The sequence below is a fragment of the Peromyscus californicus genome, unplaced genomic scaffold (assembly GCF_007827085.1).
Source record: "Peromyscus californicus insignis strain IS unplaced genomic scaffold, ASM782708v3 Scaffold_7__1_contigs__length_154581171, whole genome shotgun sequence".
In the NCBI taxonomy this organism is placed as follows: domain Eukaryota; kingdom Metazoa; phylum Chordata; class Mammalia; order Rodentia; family Cricetidae; genus Peromyscus; species Peromyscus californicus.
Window position 1 is genome coordinate 79882399 of NW_026294595.1, and position 17560 is coordinate 79899958.

The 17560-nt window shown below is 43.8% G+C and overlaps 1 protein-coding gene across 2 annotated transcripts in view; it reads right to left on the reverse strand.

Moving 5' to 3' along the window:
• The window catches only part of Qser1 (glutamine and serine rich 1), a 65021-nt gene extending 54769 nt beyond the window's left edge, over positions 1-10252 (reverse strand). Inside the window, exon 1 of one of the 2 annotated variants that reach the window (XM_052723601.1) lies at positions 10083-10252. In XM_052723601.1, coding sequence (XP_052579561.1) covers positions 10083-10243 — 161 coding nt within the window. In that variant the 5' untranslated portion in view covers positions 10244-10252. Of the gene's footprint in view, positions 1-2154; positions 2238-10082 lie in introns of those variants that run through there. The other variant, XM_052723602.1, reaches the window with a different exon arrangement.
• Between the last annotated feature and the right edge of the window lie 7308 nt (positions 10253-17560).

Sequence of the window (17560 nt, forward strand, 5' to 3'; positions counted from 1 at the left end):
GCAAGGTAACTGGCCTCCACCTGCTTCTGCCACCAGTCCTGACCATAACCCAAAATAAATGATTCCTTAAGATGCTTTTTTCAACTATTTTGTCACGGCAAGGAAACAAGTAATGAATACACATAGTGAAAAACTGGAAACTGGTGTGTCCATTTCAAGATGAGAAGATAAGGCAGAATCTGTGGAGGTTCCATAAGAAACCGAAAGAAAATTAACAGAAAACTATATACCGAACAGTACTTTAAATATGAGAGATACTTTAGTATTTCTGAATTTTTTTTTTGTTTTTCAAGACAGGGTTTCTCTGTGTAGCTTTGCTCCTTTCCTGGAACTCACTTGGTAGCCCAGGCTGGCCTCGAACTCACAGAGATCCGTTTGGCTCTGCCTCCTGAGTGCTGGGATTAAAGGCATGCGCCACCACCGCCCGGCCGTATTTCTGAATTTTCTACATATTATGGCAAATTATTCAATCTGGTAGAAACCCACAGCCTTAGTCTGAAAACTTTTACCAAAAGTCTGCTCTAGGAAAAATAATCCAAATCCTTTTAAACAAACGGGAGCACAGCCTCTCAGCACAGCTGCAAAACCCCAAAGACCCTTCTTCAAAGTCTTCCATCTCTAACGTTCTTTTTTACTTTTTACTTCACTTACCAGTTTTGCTTTATCCTCTATCCTTGACCTCACAAAGAAGTTCCCCAGAGAACTAAAACACCTTGTGATTAACAGCATATTCTCCCACATCCGGAGTTCAAATACTGCCTCTGCCACATTATGGTCTTACAGTGAACCTCTCTGTGCTTGAGTTTCATTGTAAAATGAGTTAACAATATCTTTGCATAGTGAGAGGAGCTGAGATTACACACAAAAATTTATTAGAGTAGTACACAACACCTGGAACCTAGTAACTGCTGCTCTCAGCTCACAGTGAAAGGCTGATAAGAAATGTGTCACCCCCTAAAACCTTGATCTCTGAGCATCCTTTGTCTCTATATAAAGCCTAAACTCACTTCTTGGTCTTGACGGCTAGGTGTACACTTCAAAGTAAGGGTTCTATTTAATTAGGGTGGGGGTGGGGGGCTGGAGAGATGACTCAGAGGTTAACACTCGCTGCTCCTCCAGAGGACCCTTTGGTTCCAAGCACTCAAACCAGGAGGATCACGACTTTATGTACTCCAACTTTAATGGTTTTGACACATCTTATCACATCTCCAATCACATACCCACACGAAGATACCTACATATCATTAACAATAGATTTGGTGGTCAGGAAAACTCTGTGAAGAGGTAGCTCTAACTTAAACAAGCTGACAAGAGAGATAAGATCCACATCAGTGTTCTCAGTGTGGTCCTTAACTACAAAGCAGTAGAACCACCTAGGAACTTGTTAGGAATGTAAATTATAGGGCTGTATCCCAGATGTCCTGATTCAGAAACTCTGGGCCAGCAGCCAGGACTTTCACCAAGTCCTTGGGTGACTCTGCAGGACCACTAAGATTGTATCAGGGAAGGAACTGTCAGACTCCTTGCCTTAGGACAGTTGCACATGCTGCTTCCTTGGCTATTTCCTCAAAGAGGAAATCTTCTAACTGCCCCCGACTTTCTAGTAGCTAGGGAGTTAAATTAAGCTCAACAAGGGCGAAGAATTTTGCCAAATACATGGTAGCACACTCATGTGTGATCCCAACATTTGGGAAGTGAAAGGATCAAAAGGTTCAAGGTCATTCTCAGCTACATAGCCAGATTGAATCTAGCCTGAGCTAAGTAACCCTCCATCTCAAATTAAACACACAAACAAAAACCCCTGCAAAACTTTCATTTTGTTCCTTAAGAGAGGGTTTCCCTATGTAGCTCTGGAACTTAGTAGGTTCCTCCTAAGCATGCTAGAATTATAACTATGACTGGATAAGAACAAAGATTTTTTTCCCCTGAATTAACTGCTACTGAATCTTTAATGTCTACAAGAGTTATACAGCATTTACTGACAAAAGTGAATCAGCATATGTTTATGCAATGTATGCAGAGTTCAAAACAGCTGGTGGGCTAGGGAGGTGGCTCAGTTGGAAAAGTACTTGGTATTCAAGCATGAGAAGCTGAATTTGGATTCCCAGCATCCACAAAAAAAGCCAAGCATGGTGGGTAGCATGCATCTGATACCTCAGCACTGTAGGCGGCAGATCCTAAGATTCACTGGTCAGAGAGTTGAACTATGAGCTCCAGGTTCAGCAACAGGCCCTGTCTCCAAAAATCTATGGTAGAGAGTGATAGAGGAAGACATCATTTACCCCTGGCCTCTGTGCACGCACACACGCACATCTGAATGCACAATGACATGAACACAAATATTCCCTAGAACACACACACCTTTAATCCCAGCATTCAGGAGGCAGAGCCAGGAGGATCTCTGTGAGTTCGAGGCCAGCCTGGTCTACAGAGTGAGTTCCAGGAAAGGCTCCAAAGCTACACAGAGAAACCCTATCTCAAAAAACAAAAAACAAAACAAAAAAGCCTGCTTCCTACTTCTGCCAATTCTAATCAATTCTATAATTAACTGCCAATTTAATCTTATTAAACCAACTCATGGGAGTTAGAGAGATGGTGACTCAGTGGTTGAGAACACTTGCTGTTCTTCCAGAGGATCCATGTTCAATTCCCAGGACCCACATACCAGCTCACAGTCATCTCTGACGCCAATTCCAGGGGACCCAACAACCTTTGCAGGCCTCTGAGGGTACCGGGTATGTAAGCAAACACACATACTAAAGTTATTAGGCCAGTGCATTGACACTTGTCATTTAGTACATGCTACAGTTTTCAGCTAAGGACTGAGAATAAATGCTTCACTTACTAAAATCTTTTATCTCTGAAATTGCTTTATTGTCTCTATACAAACTCCTCTCTGGTCTTGCCATCTAAGAACAAATACTTCAAAATAAATGAAAGTGTGGGAGAAGAAAGAAAGAAAGAAAGGAAGGAAGGAAGGAAGGAAGGAAGAAAGAAAGAAAGAAAGGGAGGAAGGAAAGAGAAATTAAGAAAGAAGAGTTCACTGTTGAGCACTCATACAAGTGGCATACATTTATAGAGACATACACCTAAATAAAAGTAAACCTTTAAAAAAATCAAAAAACAAAAGCCAATTCATTCAAAATATCATCCTTCTATAAAATCCTTTAAGTTTCCCAATCTTTACAAAGACTAAACTCTAAAGCCCCCTAAAATATAGTACTCACTCTGTGGTAGTATAACTCTGGTGAGCCCCCACAATGAAACATACCTTTGTACAGTCTCCCTCCCATAATGACCGCACTTAACCAGAGACTTCACAGACTGACAGACTGTGACAGAAGTGATGCCATTCCAGTTCAAAGACCAGCCCCAAATTAGCAGAGCAGAGTCCAAGTCCTCCTCGTGGGCCCTTGTTCTTGGAAGTTCCTCCTTTGTGCTAATCCCTGTCTATTAGGCAACACTAACAATGCAAGTCAGTTTGTGTGCAATCTAATTGACAAATGCTTTGCGATCATCTTAAATAGGAAGAATTTTGACTGTAAGATCCCCCAGCCATATTTATACCTCTCCCCAAAAGAAACAAACTGTGTGCCTGGTAGCAGTTATTATTCCATTTGCTGAATGTTTACTAACATTCAGAATGCAGCAGTGCTAGTAATACATGTTGTTGTGCGCACTGTTCTATACTCTGACATAGTTCTAGATGCTTTTCTAAGTTATACAAACTGGTTAGCTTATGCTGTCAATTACTACATGAATCCTATTCTCATGAAATGTGTATTCTAGTAGTAGGGTGAGGGAAAGAGTAGCAACACTACCAAGTTACAGGAAAATCAGTAGAATTAGTTCAAAGATGATAACGTGAAGGGGAAACTGTATTCTGATGAGAACTACTAACCAGTTCTGTGTCCTTCCATCAGGGCAGTCAGGAAAACATCTGGGAAAGAGCTCAATCGCCCAGAAACAGCAAAGCAAAGACAACTCCAGGTGAAAAGAACAGCCAGCACAGAAACCATAATTTCAGCAGTTTCAGGAGAAAAAGCCAACCTGACTGCAGAGATGGTGGAATGTGAGAAACATGTGAGAAGACTTCAGAATTAGCTGAGGCTAAAAGAGAGGGCCTCACAGGCCAAGGGTCTGACTCTTCCATTTGACTCTGAGTAACACTGGAAGTTTTTAATCAAGACAATTTATCACCTAATTTGAGTTGTAAAAAGTTAATTCTGCCCATCTATACTAATAAATGTGGTATGGAGCTGAAGAGAAGGCTCAGGGGTTATAAGCACTGGCTGCTCTTGTAGAAGACCTGGGTTTGATTCCCAAGACCTGGGTTTGATTCCCAGTACCCATAAGGTGGCTCACAACCACCTGTATCTCCAGTTCTAAGGGATCCTAGCCCTCCTCCGACCTGTAAGAGCATGGCATGCATGTGGTACACAGACGGTACATGCAGGCAAAACACTCATACACACCAAACAAATAATTAAAACAAAATTTAGAGAACCTAAAGTAGAGGCAAAGAAAGCAACAGGAAAAATACAACAGTTTCTGTGGGGATTACGGTAAACATAGCAGCATTTACTAAGATGGGAAAGATAATCACTTTTTAGAATTACTATGTCTGAAACACCTATTCAGTATCTACATGAAGATGTCAGGCACCAGATGCAAAAATAGAGATATAAATTCGAATGTCATCTCATTCGTATCAAGCTGAGCTACAGTGAGTGGAGAGAGAAGAAAAGGGTAGAACTCTAAGCCCCGGCTTGTACCAACATTTAGAAGCCAAGCAGAGAAGTGACAAGTATATGAATTACTCTGTTACCCTTATAGATCACAAGCTATTTAAGAGTCAGGACAGTGTCTTTCCTATCTCTGCAGTACCCCGTAGAATTTAGTCTAGTATCATGAACTCAGATACTTGGTACATTTTAATGAGTGAATAAATGCATGTCATTAGATTTCTTGAGCTTTCACTAGAGAAATACATTTGACGATAAAGGCTACATTACCTCACATCTACCAGGTATTCAAATATCAATTTAATAAACGAAAGAAAAAACATACATGCCATGGCAGACATACTTCAGTACTCATTCCAGAGAAAACAGCAAGGAAATATGAAGGCAAGCAGTGGCCCATATCCCTATACTTCAATAATCATAAACATCGAAACCCTCCAACTTGGCCCCTGCTCCAGGGTGGAGGGGGAATGAGATGTACCTATACTGCTCACTTCAACTCCCACCTTACCCCACACAAAGTCATGCATCACCATACCTGGTTTTTATGTGGTGTTAGGGACCGAATCCAAGCCTACAGCACGCTAGGCAAGCAAACTACTCACTGAACTACACCCCCAGCCTGAGTGAGTCTTAAGGTTTCTCTGTGTAGCCCTGGTTGTCCTGGAACTTGTTCTGTAGACCAGGCTGGCCTCAAACTCAAGAGATCCACCTGCCTCTGCCTCCTGAGTGCTGGGACTAAAGTTTTAAAGCTAGAGGGCCCTTCAAGCTTTCAAAAGCTCTTATAAGATCACAATTTATAAGTAAAGACAATCCCAAATCAGCAAAAAATTATTTCAACAACACTTTTGCTATTAGAGTTCAAAAACTATAAACTCATGGAAACAGTACTGTTGCTATAGGTGTCATTTATTTCATAAGCAATTGATTTGTACTAGTAACTGTTCTAAGCCACACATAATTTGTTTTACACAAAAATCCTTTGCAACAGGTTTTTCTAAAATACAGTTTTATGTGCATGAGTGTTTTACCTGCATGTGTATATGTGCATCACGTGGATGCATGGTGCCCCCAGAGGAGAGCATCAAAATCTCCTGGAACTGGAATTACAGAACTAGGGGCTGCCATGTGGGTGGTGGTGGGAACTGAGTCAAACCTGGGTCCTCTGCAAGAGCAGCAAGTGCCCTTAAGTGCTGAGCCGTCTCTGCAGCCTTAGAGTATGTATTCTCTCTACTTTCCTTTGTGGATGAGGAAACTAAGGCCCAGACACAGTAAGCAACACATCTGGGCACTGTAAGTCTTGAACTTCTGTTTAGCCATATCCTGCAGTGCTGCATGCTATGTCTAATGGCACCATTCAGTCACATGACAGTTAAATAAGTGTTCATGGTTTGGCCTAGAAACAAGACCACTATCCTACTTCAGTGTCCTTTTTGCTCCGGAGTCAACATTCTTCTTTCAACAGCACTCCATTTTCCTGGTTCGCCTTCATCATCTCCGGCCCACAGCCGGAGATGTTCCTTGTTCTTGACTAGTTTTTTAATTCCTCTTCTAACTAATCCCTCATGTTTACTCAAAGCTTGGGACTGATGGGTTTTTAAATGCCATCTCAATGGGGATGACCTTTTTTGTTTTCGGTTCAAACCTCCTTTGAGCACCTAGTCACATACTCCACTATCTCTCTGACCTTTTACTTGAATATATAAAGGTCATTTAACGATGAGCTCATGTTTTTACACCCATCTCACCTCTATTTCTCCTTACGGATTCATGTTTGTCCACACCTCTAGTCATCTAGTTACTCGATCAGAAACCTGGGAGTTCTGTGTGTTGTCCCCAAGCCTTACTGCCTTTTGTGGGGCTGGGACACTGTAAGCGGGCTGGTCTTGAACTCAAGCAATCCTCTTCTCTACTGGGATTATAGGTGTCAGTTTCCATGCTTGTCTAGCCTTGCTGCTGTTAAACATATCTTCACTTCTCTTTGTCTCCCTCTGTGCTGATCCAAGCTCCTATTATCTTTCACTTATACGGTCTATAAAGCTCCCTAATTTAAAGGCACCTTAGCCTTTTTCTTACTCCCTTCAATTTATTCTCTCTTAAAAGTATCCATATTGACCACTGAAAAGACAAAAGCAAACAACCCCCTAAAAGGTAATGATGATGGGTAGAAGGTATGCTCATTTGGTTTCTAAAACTGAGGAGCACAAACAAGTGGAAATGTACAAGATCAGTCCCTACTGCCAAACTACACAAGTAATTACCAAGTGCTATTTTAAAAACATTTAGAGCCGGGCGGTGGTGGCGCACGCCTTTAATCCCAGCACTCGGGAGGCAGAGCCAGGCGGATCTCTGTGAGTTCGAGGCCAGCCTGGTCTCCAAAGCGAGTTCCAGGAAAGGCGCAAAGCTACACAGAGAAACCCTGTCTCGAAAAACCAAAAAAAAAAAAAAAAAAAAAAAAAAAACATTTAGAGTCTAAAATCCTCTCCATAAATCCTTTTTAAACAAAAACAAAAACAAAAAACCTGGAGTTTCAGCAGGCAGTGGTGGTGCAAGCCTTTAATTCCAGCACTCCGGAGACAGAGGCAGGTGGATCTCTTGAGTTCGAGGCCAGACTGGTCTACATAGTGAGTTACAGGACAACCTTGTTTCAAAAAAAAAAAAAAAAAAACAACCAACCAAAAAACAGTAATAATAAAATAAAATAAAAAAAAAAAATCTGAGCCGGGCGGTGGTGGCGCACGCCTTTAATCCCAGCACTCGGGAGGCAGAGCCAGGCGGATCTCTGTGAGTTCGAGGCCAGCCTGGGCTACCAAGTGAGTTCCAGGAGAGGCGCAAAGCTACACAGAGAAACCCTGTCTCGAAAAACCAAAAAAAAAAAAAAAATCTGATGGAGCTGCTGCATCAAAGAAAATATTGTTTCAAACTCACGATTTACCAGGCACCTTCCTACTGAGTGATGAAAATGCATTTTAGGAGCAAGCAAAGACATTAAATCCATGTCAGTAACAAGTGAATGCCATTACCATCTGTCAGTTTCTGAATAAGTTACAGGAAATAAGGTGGCAGACAAGCTAATTCTTTATGGATAAATATCCATATTACATCATCACAGCTAGTGTTCATTTGCACCTTCAGAAGAAACTGCCACAAAAGGGAAACAAAAACAGTCAAGTGATACATGAATTATGAAACAGCTTTTTAAAATGTTGTAAAAATATGATTAAGCTCCCGAAATGCCTGATATTTTAAGGAATCTCAAGGCACATTCCAGATATACAGTACTTCTGATGTAACTGAAACCAAAGAAGACATTTGCCTGATTTGAAGAAAAGTAAAGAACAATTAAGAAGTGTGAGCAGCCCTGTACAGATGGCCTGATCCTAACACAACATGTTAACAAAGCAGGTTTTGTGGGGGAGGGGGAAAGCCTGCATTTTCTATGCTATAATTTGGCTGACCACACCCCTCCAAAAATGTTTTAGAGCAATGGCAGGAGGTTTGCATTTAAGTACTACTAACATCTAAAAAATAATAACAAAAATCTTTTAAACTTGTTTTCAAACAGGCTTGGGGAGTCATTCTGTGTTACTCTGATAACATTTGGAAAATATGACCAGCCAGTTTTTGTTTCTTGCCTCGGAGGTATTCTGCTCAAAGAAATAGCAGACAATAACTAGAAAGCATTTCAGTGTTATCTGCTCAATACAACATTTCTTTAACTTGAGATAAGAAATGCTGAACATTACCTATCATTTCTGTTCACTGAAGAGAAAGTTAATTTCTAAATTATCACAGAAATGAAAATGCTCTCTGTAAAACGATAGTAAAACTACCACCAAAAATAATCAAGGAAGGTCCAAATACCCTTCCTAAAATTCTTCAAAAGGGCGTAACTTACATATAACACAAAACTATAGCTATTTCTAAAAGACCTCAGCATATCACCAGTTAGCTCGAAACTGGAAAAATCACTTTCTTTAAAAATCCTAGCTCTTTTAAACAAAAGGGCCAAGATTTTCTGAGGTTTATTATTACCCTTTTGTTGGAGCATTATATTTTTCATTCTTTCAGAATAACTCCAAGGTACAATCTAAGACAAAGACCAGCTACTCTTTACATATCTATTCTAAATCATGAAAGCGGCACTTTCATAAAAACAAAGATAATTAGAATACTGTAATGTGTAAAGTGAAATAAAAAGTTCACTCGTGTCATTGTTAAAATGATTTAGAAACCTGGTGAGATCATATAGGCAACGAAGCTTCCTGTTGGTAGCTGAGGATGAAGTCATTAACAAGCCAGGATTCCCCAGTTCTGGGACCAGAAGCGGCACCTACCAGATTCAGTATTGTTCAGGGGAGGTGGCTTTAAAAATACCCGGCTCCCAAAACCTCCAAACCAGACCACGCCTTCCAGTTATCATTCGAATGGGACCGTTTCAAAGTGTGGTACTACTACACATTTCCCGAGAGCTTAAATATCAAACAGGAGTCCACATTTTGGGGTCCTTTGGCCATGCTGGAGCAAAGATAAACTCTTGAATGCCCGCGCTACAGAATGAAGCCGAGATGGAGAAACATGTTTTGGGTCTTCGACCTTCAGAGCCTTCTTTGCCCACCAGCCCTCAACGCTTCCCAACACTCAAGTCACCCTCAGGCACAGACAGCAAAGAGGGATTCTTGACTTCCTGCCCTTGTTAAAAGGAGAGGAAACCCAGGAGCAACTCTGAACGCGTGGAACAGAGCCACCACTGCAAACATATGTCACGCAGCCCCTGCTCAGCGCCTGCGTCCCGCCCTGGGGGTTCCCTTGCAGCCCAGCCATCCCAGGTCCCTCAGTGTCAGCAACACGGCGCCGCGCCCCGTCCCCCGACCCCCGCCACCGCCCCCACCTCTACACTGCCGAGGCCCCCAGCACCACATTGTCGGCCACCCAGGTTCCAATACAATGGAATGTCACTGCCCGGGGCTCTGAGGCGCCCCGCTAGGCCTCCCCCCGGAGTCAGGACCGGTTCCCCAGATACCGAGTTCAGCCTGGAACCTAAACTTCGCCAAAAGTGGGAGTCCAGCACCGAGAGGTGACGGCGCCCCTCCACTCCCACCCAACCTTCCCTTCAGCCTCCCGCCCCGACCCGCCCCAGGCGTGAATCCTGCCCCATGGGCGCCCCCACCCAGCCGGGACCACCCGCCCGGAGTTGTCCACCCGCTTCCCTGAAAGCGATGAATGGCGCCCCTGAAGGTCCCCCACCCGGTCCGGGCCCCGAGAGGGGCGGCACAGGCCCCGGCGCATCCGCGGCCTTTCCTGGCCCAGTGAGACCCCGAGCCCACCCCTCTCTACCTGGCCTTGAGGCTGGGGCTGCTACCGCTGCAGCTGGGGCTGGAGGCGGCGGTCGGGACTCGGGCTTCGTAGGCCCAGGCGGGGGCGGCGGGCTGCGTGGCGGCGCTGGCGGGGGGCGCGGGAGGCTCGGCGAAGCCCGCCGGCGCGTAGTGCGCGTCCATGGCGGGGTCTGAGGCGGCGGGGGCGGGCGGGAGGCGCGGGGAGGAAGAGGCGGCGGCGGCGGCGGCGGCGGGAGCGGCCCTTCACATGGCGCGGCCGGGGAGGCGGGGGGGGGGGGGGCGGGGGCGGCTGGCCGGAGGAACCGGGCTGCGGCTGGCGGGCCTCGGCTCGGACGTCAGGCGAACGGCGGCGCCTGCGGCCGGGACTCGCGGCAGCCAGGGCGCCCGCAGCCCAGGCGCCCCATGTTGTTGGATTTCCCAGGATGCACCTCCCGCGCCCTCCGCCCGCTCATCGCCCCGCCCCCTCGGCGCCCCGCGCTCGGGGCTGCGGATTCGGGGGCCGGGCCGGACGAGGGCTGCTCGCTGGACACCCTGGCAGTGGAGACGAGGCCTACGCGCTCGAGCGCCCGCGTGGGTGCGGAGCGGGGAAGACTTGCCAACGCTATGCCTGGAGTTCGTTACGCTCCCCTCCCGGGGTTCTTGGAAGGAACTCAGACACTCGATTCCCAGCTCTTGATTTCTTTCTCTGCGCCCCAAACCACAGACAACGGGCTGCAGCTTTACAGTACTCGCTTCCTGCCCCAAGTTTGCTGGGCTTAGAGGATCTGGTTCCTGGTTCCTGCTTCCTGGGGGAGATTTCTATTCAAATTGATTCAAATTCAAACGAATTTTCCAGCCCTCGCTGAATGGGCTTTTCCCAGGAGTGCTTATTAACTGTCTCCACCCCCACCTCGGGGATTTTCTCACTCTGGAGTTCAGAATCTTCTACCTCAAGATAAATACTGCCGCATCATTGATTAATCCAACTACCATCTGGATGACTTTAATTACAATACATTTGAACTCACTATGTACTCTGTGTGGGGGTTCTGCTCAAGATCTGTAATCTCTTCAGGACTCTACCCAAACATTGCCTTATCTGACTTCCAAGCTGTGTGGTGTGGGTAATTTAATGACTTTGAGGCTGTGTCTATTAAAACTGTTTTTCCTTATGAGTAATGAAATTCAGGGATCATAGAAATCGTTTGGCTGGTGAGCCAAAAATTGAAAGTTAAAATTAACCGTGAAGCTTGGATTTAATGACTATCTCCCTTTAAAAATCCGTATTGGCTTACCGCCTATCATGTGCTTAGCAAAGAGATCTATCCCTCAAGATAAAGACTAAGACCAAGGTTTAAGCAAATCGGACAGGCGTAGCGGAAGACCTAATAAAGTCGATACACTATCTCGGTGGCTTCTGTAATACCTGGTATTAGAATTGCTGTTCCTCCCAAGACTGATTTTGTTCTGCGAGACTATGTTTTCCTCCTGGCGCCTACATCCTTTTGTTTCTATGCAGTCTTTAGTGTAAGCCCTTCTGCACCTGTGACGCTAGGAGCCTGGCTCCAGGGTGGGGAAGTAAAGAAAGTAGTGGTTATTTACAAGTGAATTCGAAGGTGTGGACACAAGTGACCTTTCCAGTTTTATGTTAATCTCAGTAAGCACTTACCAAGGATATCTTTGAAAAGTGGTTTTCCTTGGGGAAGGAATTTGCCAAATCTCAGATCCTGCTGAGAAGTACCTCAGATATCCTCTACAACATTTACTTTTTCTTACAGCTGATGCGAGATCTGGAGTCTAAATGAAACAAGTTTTCACAACTAGCTATAATATTTATAAGTCGTGAGCACTAAATTTTTGTCTCTGTAGAGAATGTAGGAAACGGAGTGGCATGCTGTAAATGTTTTATGGAACTTGGTTTGAGATACCCACAGCTGGTACTCAGGGTGAGTTTACAGGCAAAACCCAAGCAAGTGCCAATAAAACCTTTATAGTCTCTCACACTAGTATATAGTTTGTTAATGTCACATAAGCCAGAAAAAAGATATTAAGGAAAAATTTTAGTATTTTAAAGTAATACTGCTCGTATCACGATATGCTCCTTTGCTTGCTGAATAACATTTTTTCTAACCTAAAATCAACACACGTTTATTCTCAACTGTTACATGTCTATGAATATTATCGCTGAATATTTTAATATAATATAATTACATACATCTATAGGGCACAATGTGATATTCTGATACAGGTAAGCAAACATTTTAAAATTGTGAAGCTATGTACAATTGAATTGTCAACGCATTCTGAATGAATGGGTGATTTTCAGAAGGATGTCTTCGCCGGGTGGTGGCGCACGCCTTTAATCCCAGCACTCGGGAGGCAGAGCCAGGCGGATCTCTGTGAGTTCGAGGCCAGCCTGGGCTACAGAGTGAGTTCCAGGAAAGGCGCAAAGCTACAGAGAAACCCTGTCTCGAAAAACCAAAAAAAAAAAAAAAAAAAAAAAAAAAAGGATGTCTTCACCAAAGATAGAGTCCCAGCACTGCGGACTTCACGTCTGCTTCAAATCCTGCCTAACCAAGCTGTTCCAGGAAGGATCGAAAGTTTAGAATGAGCATTGTTCTTGTTTTTTTTTAAAACAGGTGTATTTGTGTGTGTGTGTGTGTGTGTGTGTGTGTGTGTGTGTGTGTGTGTGTGTGTGTGTGTGTGTTGATGGTGGTGGTGTTATAGCTCACAGATAGAACTCTCATTCAGCATGTGCCCAGGGTTGAATCCCCAGGACTGCAAAATAATTAAAAATAAATATGGCAAAGAAGAGTTTTTATTTGCTTTAAAAAATAAGACTTTTATTTTATTGTTTTATGTGTAAGAGTGTTTTGCCTGCATATATGTCTGGCAACCATGTGCATACCAAGTGCCAGAAGAGGGTATCAGGTCACTTAGAACTGGAGTTACAGCCAGTTATGAGCTGCAATGTAAGTGCCAGGAATCAAACCAGCTCCTCTGGAAGAATAGCCAGTGCTCTTAACCTCCCCAGTTTTGAAAAGCAGAATTTTTTAAAAAAAAAAATTCATTACTTTTTTTTTTCCTATGAAACACCTGCTCATTAACTCGTTAAAGACTCATTTGAAATGACAAACCTTCCATTATGGTTCCCCAACTCCTCCAGGCAAAAATCAGTTGCTTATGTTCAGTTGTCCTGTGGTGCTTTATTTTAATTTCTACTATGTGTTTTGTTGATTGATTGGCTGGTTGGTTTTGTTGACATGAGGTTTTATTATGCACCTCAGGCTGACCTGGAACTCACTATGCGTTATAGGTCTGAATGAAAAAAAATGAAATAAAAGGAGGACACGACTGCTCCTAAAGTGTGGAGAAGATCTTTACTGTAGCTGTAAGGGAGAAAGCAGGCCGAGGGAGGAGTCCGGCTGAGCATGGCCGGCAGACTGAACCAGACCATGAGAAGAGAGTTGGGGAGGGAGAGCAAGAGAGGAGCCACCAACCAAGAGAGGTTTCCAGGGCCAAGAGACCAAGAGGCCTCTGTAGCCAAAATGCTTTGCGGGGTGGGGGCAGGGAAGAGCACAGAAGCCCAGCCCCTGGGAGGGAGACATTTACGGTAGGGGGCAGGGTGAGAAGTGCTGGGTGGAGCCACAGGTACTGAGTGATGCTGGGAGAGCTGACCACTTTGTTATGTTAATAGACATCTCAGCCATTTTTTAGGGGTTTCTGTGACCTAACAAGCTCCTGGCAATCTTCCCTGCCTCTGTCTCTCAAGTGTTAGAATTACAAGTGTAAGCCACCACATAGCTCTAATTTCTACTATAGTAAACACTAACACTGCATTGCAATTGGTTATATAACTACCCACCATTTCGCCATCACAGATCAGGGATTTCATAAAGGCAAGGGTTATGCGGTGGTTTGAATAGGAATGGCCCCCACAGGCTGATATATTTGAATATTTGGTCATCAGGGTAGGAAATGAAAAGTATCTGTGTAAAGGGGTACTTATTCCTTCTATCACTTTAACATGGCATAAAGTGGATCAGGTATGACCTCTTCGACAGCTGATTGACAGGTTTAGCTGGAACTTTTATGGTTTTGGTGGCTTGGTCATATTTGAATGCTTGGTCAGCAGTTGGTAGAACTGTTTAGGAAGGATTAGAAGGTGTGGCCTTGTTGAAGGAGGTATGTCACTGGGGATGGGCATGGTGGCACACGCCTTTAATCCCAGAATTCTGGAGGCAGAGGTAGGCAGATCTTTGTAAGTTTGAGGCCAGCCTAGTCTACTGAGTGAGTTCCAGGACAGCCAGGGCTACACAGAGAAACCCTATCTCTAAAAACCGAAAGAAAGAAAGAGAGAGAGAGAGAGAGAGAGAGAGAGAGGGAGGGAGGGAGGGAGAGAGGGAGGGAGGAAAAGAAAGAAAGAAAGAAAGAGAGAGAGAGAAAAAGAAAGGAGAGATGTCATCATATAAGAATCAAACTGCATGAGGGCAACATTAGCTCTTAAAATGTCAGAATCTGCTCTTTCTCTTTATACATTGAAAATACGACCTGTTGGTAGTGGCACACAGCTTTAATCTCAGGACTCAGGAGGCAGGCATCTATAGAGTGAGTTCCAGGACAGCTAAAGCTGTTACACAGAGAACCCTGTCTCTAAAAATAAAATAAATAGGGCTGGAGAAATGGCTCAGAGGTTAAGATCACTGATTGTTCTTCTAGAGGTCCCAAGTTCAATTCCCAGCTCACAACCATCTGTAATGAGATCTGGTGCCCTCTTCTGGCGTGCAGGCATACATGCAGGCAGTACACTGTATACATAATAAATTAATAAATAAATAAATCTTTAAGAAAGAAAATGACATCTTTATTAAAAAAAAACAAATAAATAAATAAGTGTGTGTGTGTGTGTGTGTGTGTATCTCTCTCTGTACCACATATGTGCCTTGTGCTGGAAAAGGCCAGAGGGCATCAGATCTCCAAGAACTGGAACTACAGAGTTGTGAGCCACCATGTGGATGCTGGGAACTGAACCCTGGTCCTCTGGAATTGCAGCCAGTGTCTTATCTACTCAGCCATCTCTCCAGCCCCCACCAGGAGATGATATCTCAAGTAGTAAAGTGTTGTATGTCAATCCTGGGGACCCCAAAGCTCCATGTTCTGCTCCAAAGAACAGTCTGAAAGAATCTCCCGGTGATAATTTAGAAAGTGTGATCTTTTGCTCCTCTCAGAACAAAAGTTGACTATGAAATTATGTTAAAGTAAAACAGCAATGAAAATAAAGTTTACCATTAAAAAAATATGTGGACAAACATTCCCCCACGTTTCCCACTCTGCCCTCAATCTAGTTGAAATCATCATTCATTCATTCATTTATTTATTTATTTATTTATTTATTTATTTATTTATTTATTTATTATTTTGGTTTTTTGAGACAGGGTTTCTCTGTGTAGTTTTGGTGCCTGTCCTGGATCTTGCTCTGTAGCCCAGGCTGGCCTCAAACTCACAGAGATCTGCCCAGCTCTGCTTCCCGAGTGCTGGGATTAAAGGTGTATGCCACCACCGCCCAGCTCGAAATCATTATTTAAACTGGTAGGCAGCCTGGAGTTAGAACAAATCCTTTACATCTTCATTTTGTAAGTAACATGCCAACATCCTATGACTTCCCACTGCAGGTGAGTTGAACCTTTCTTCTTCTAAATTATTACGTTTACCTGGTATGGTGGCACAAGCCTTTAGTAGCAGCACTTAGGAGGTGGAGCAGGTAGACCTCTTTGAATTCCACGTCCAGCCTGGGCTACAAAGTAAGTTCCAGGTTGACAAGGCCTACGGTGAGGCCCACTCTCAAACAACAACAACAAATGGAATGGAGAGATAGTTCAGTGGTTAAGAGCACTTGCTGCTCTTCCAGAGGACCAGGGTTGGGTCCTACTACCTACATAGGTTCACAGCTGTCAAAAGACTCATACATGTGAAAATAAGTAAATCTTTTTAATTACGTGTGTGTGTGTGTGTGTGTGTGTGTGTGTGTGTGTGTGTGTGTAGATAATGTGTATGTGTAAGGGGCTCACCTGTGTCATGGCACTTATGTAGAGTTCAGAAGACAACTTGCAAAAGCAGAGTTTTCTCCTGCCACCAACTAGGCCTCAGGGATTGAATTCAAGTCTCCAGTCTTGGCATCAAGTACCTTTACCCACTGAGCCATCTTTCAGGCCCATGTCCAACTTTTTGATATTGCCACGAAACAGTGTCTTCTACAAAATTCATAGTTGAGAACCACACCGTCAAGTTTTAAAAAGTAACCTCTCCCCACTGATCTCATAACGTTTGAAGTATGTTTGCAGTTTTGTATTGGGCCACATTTACAGTTATTGTGTTACACACACACACACACACACACACACACACACACACACACACACACACACACACACACACAGCTTCCAGGGAACAGAGGGTTCAGCTGGAGAGAGCAATGGAACACCATCTCCTGGGAGGTGGCTTTGTTCATTAAGTGATTGGGAAATGCAGAATTTGGAGTTGATGGATTAGAAATGTAGTCTATAAATCCACACATTTCCTATTTTACAAATAGATCAAGCATTGTGTAGAAAAGATTTAAAGAGGTCACATTTCAAATTTGATTTTGAGGGGTTTGAGAGAAATGAGTTGATCTGGTGAAGGGATTTAGTGTTCTACTTTCCTTCTTGAGTTGAGAGGTGCCATCAGCTCTGATTTTGTTAACAAATCTCTAATTTCAATTTCTTAGCCAGTATTGGGAATTAAAACAACAAAAAGGAGCCAGATAAGGTGATACACACATGTGGTCCCTAATGAGGGACTGAGGCAGGAGGATCACTTAGATGGAAGAGCTTGAGGTCAGTTGAAAATCAGAATGAAGTTCTACTATCATTTTCTCAGTCTCTGAAGTTTGATCTTGTCAACCAGGTTTGATGACTTTGTTGCTTGCTACAATTCCCAGGGAGACAGTAATGGAATCAGGAAATGTGCCTCTTGAAGCCTGCCTCTTTGGAAACCTCCTTCGAGAAGTGAGGTTTCTCTAAAGACAGTGAAGACTCAAAATTTTCTCATGGACTACTAAATCAGCAGCTTCGTAAGGAGAGGTAGCTAGCAAAGCCAAGTGTGATCCCTTGGTAAGGGTATTGTTTACATAGGTTTGTATGCTTGATCCTCATGAACTCCCTAAGATACAGGTGCAAGTGCTGTGCCACTGACCTACATCCTTTACTTACTGTGTTTTCTTTTGTAGTTCAGTATTTCATGGGTGCTCTATGACCCATGAACCTCAAATTTTAGCATCTTTGGTTTCCTATGGTGACTTAAACAAATGACCACAAGCCAGGTGACTTAGCATAACAGAAACTCATTGTTTCTTAGGTAATACTGCTTCTGGGAGCTCTGAGGAGAACCTTTGTCTTATTGTTTTCAGTGGCTTTCTGTGGCTCCTGGCCACATTACTCCAGTCTGTCTCTGTCTTCATGT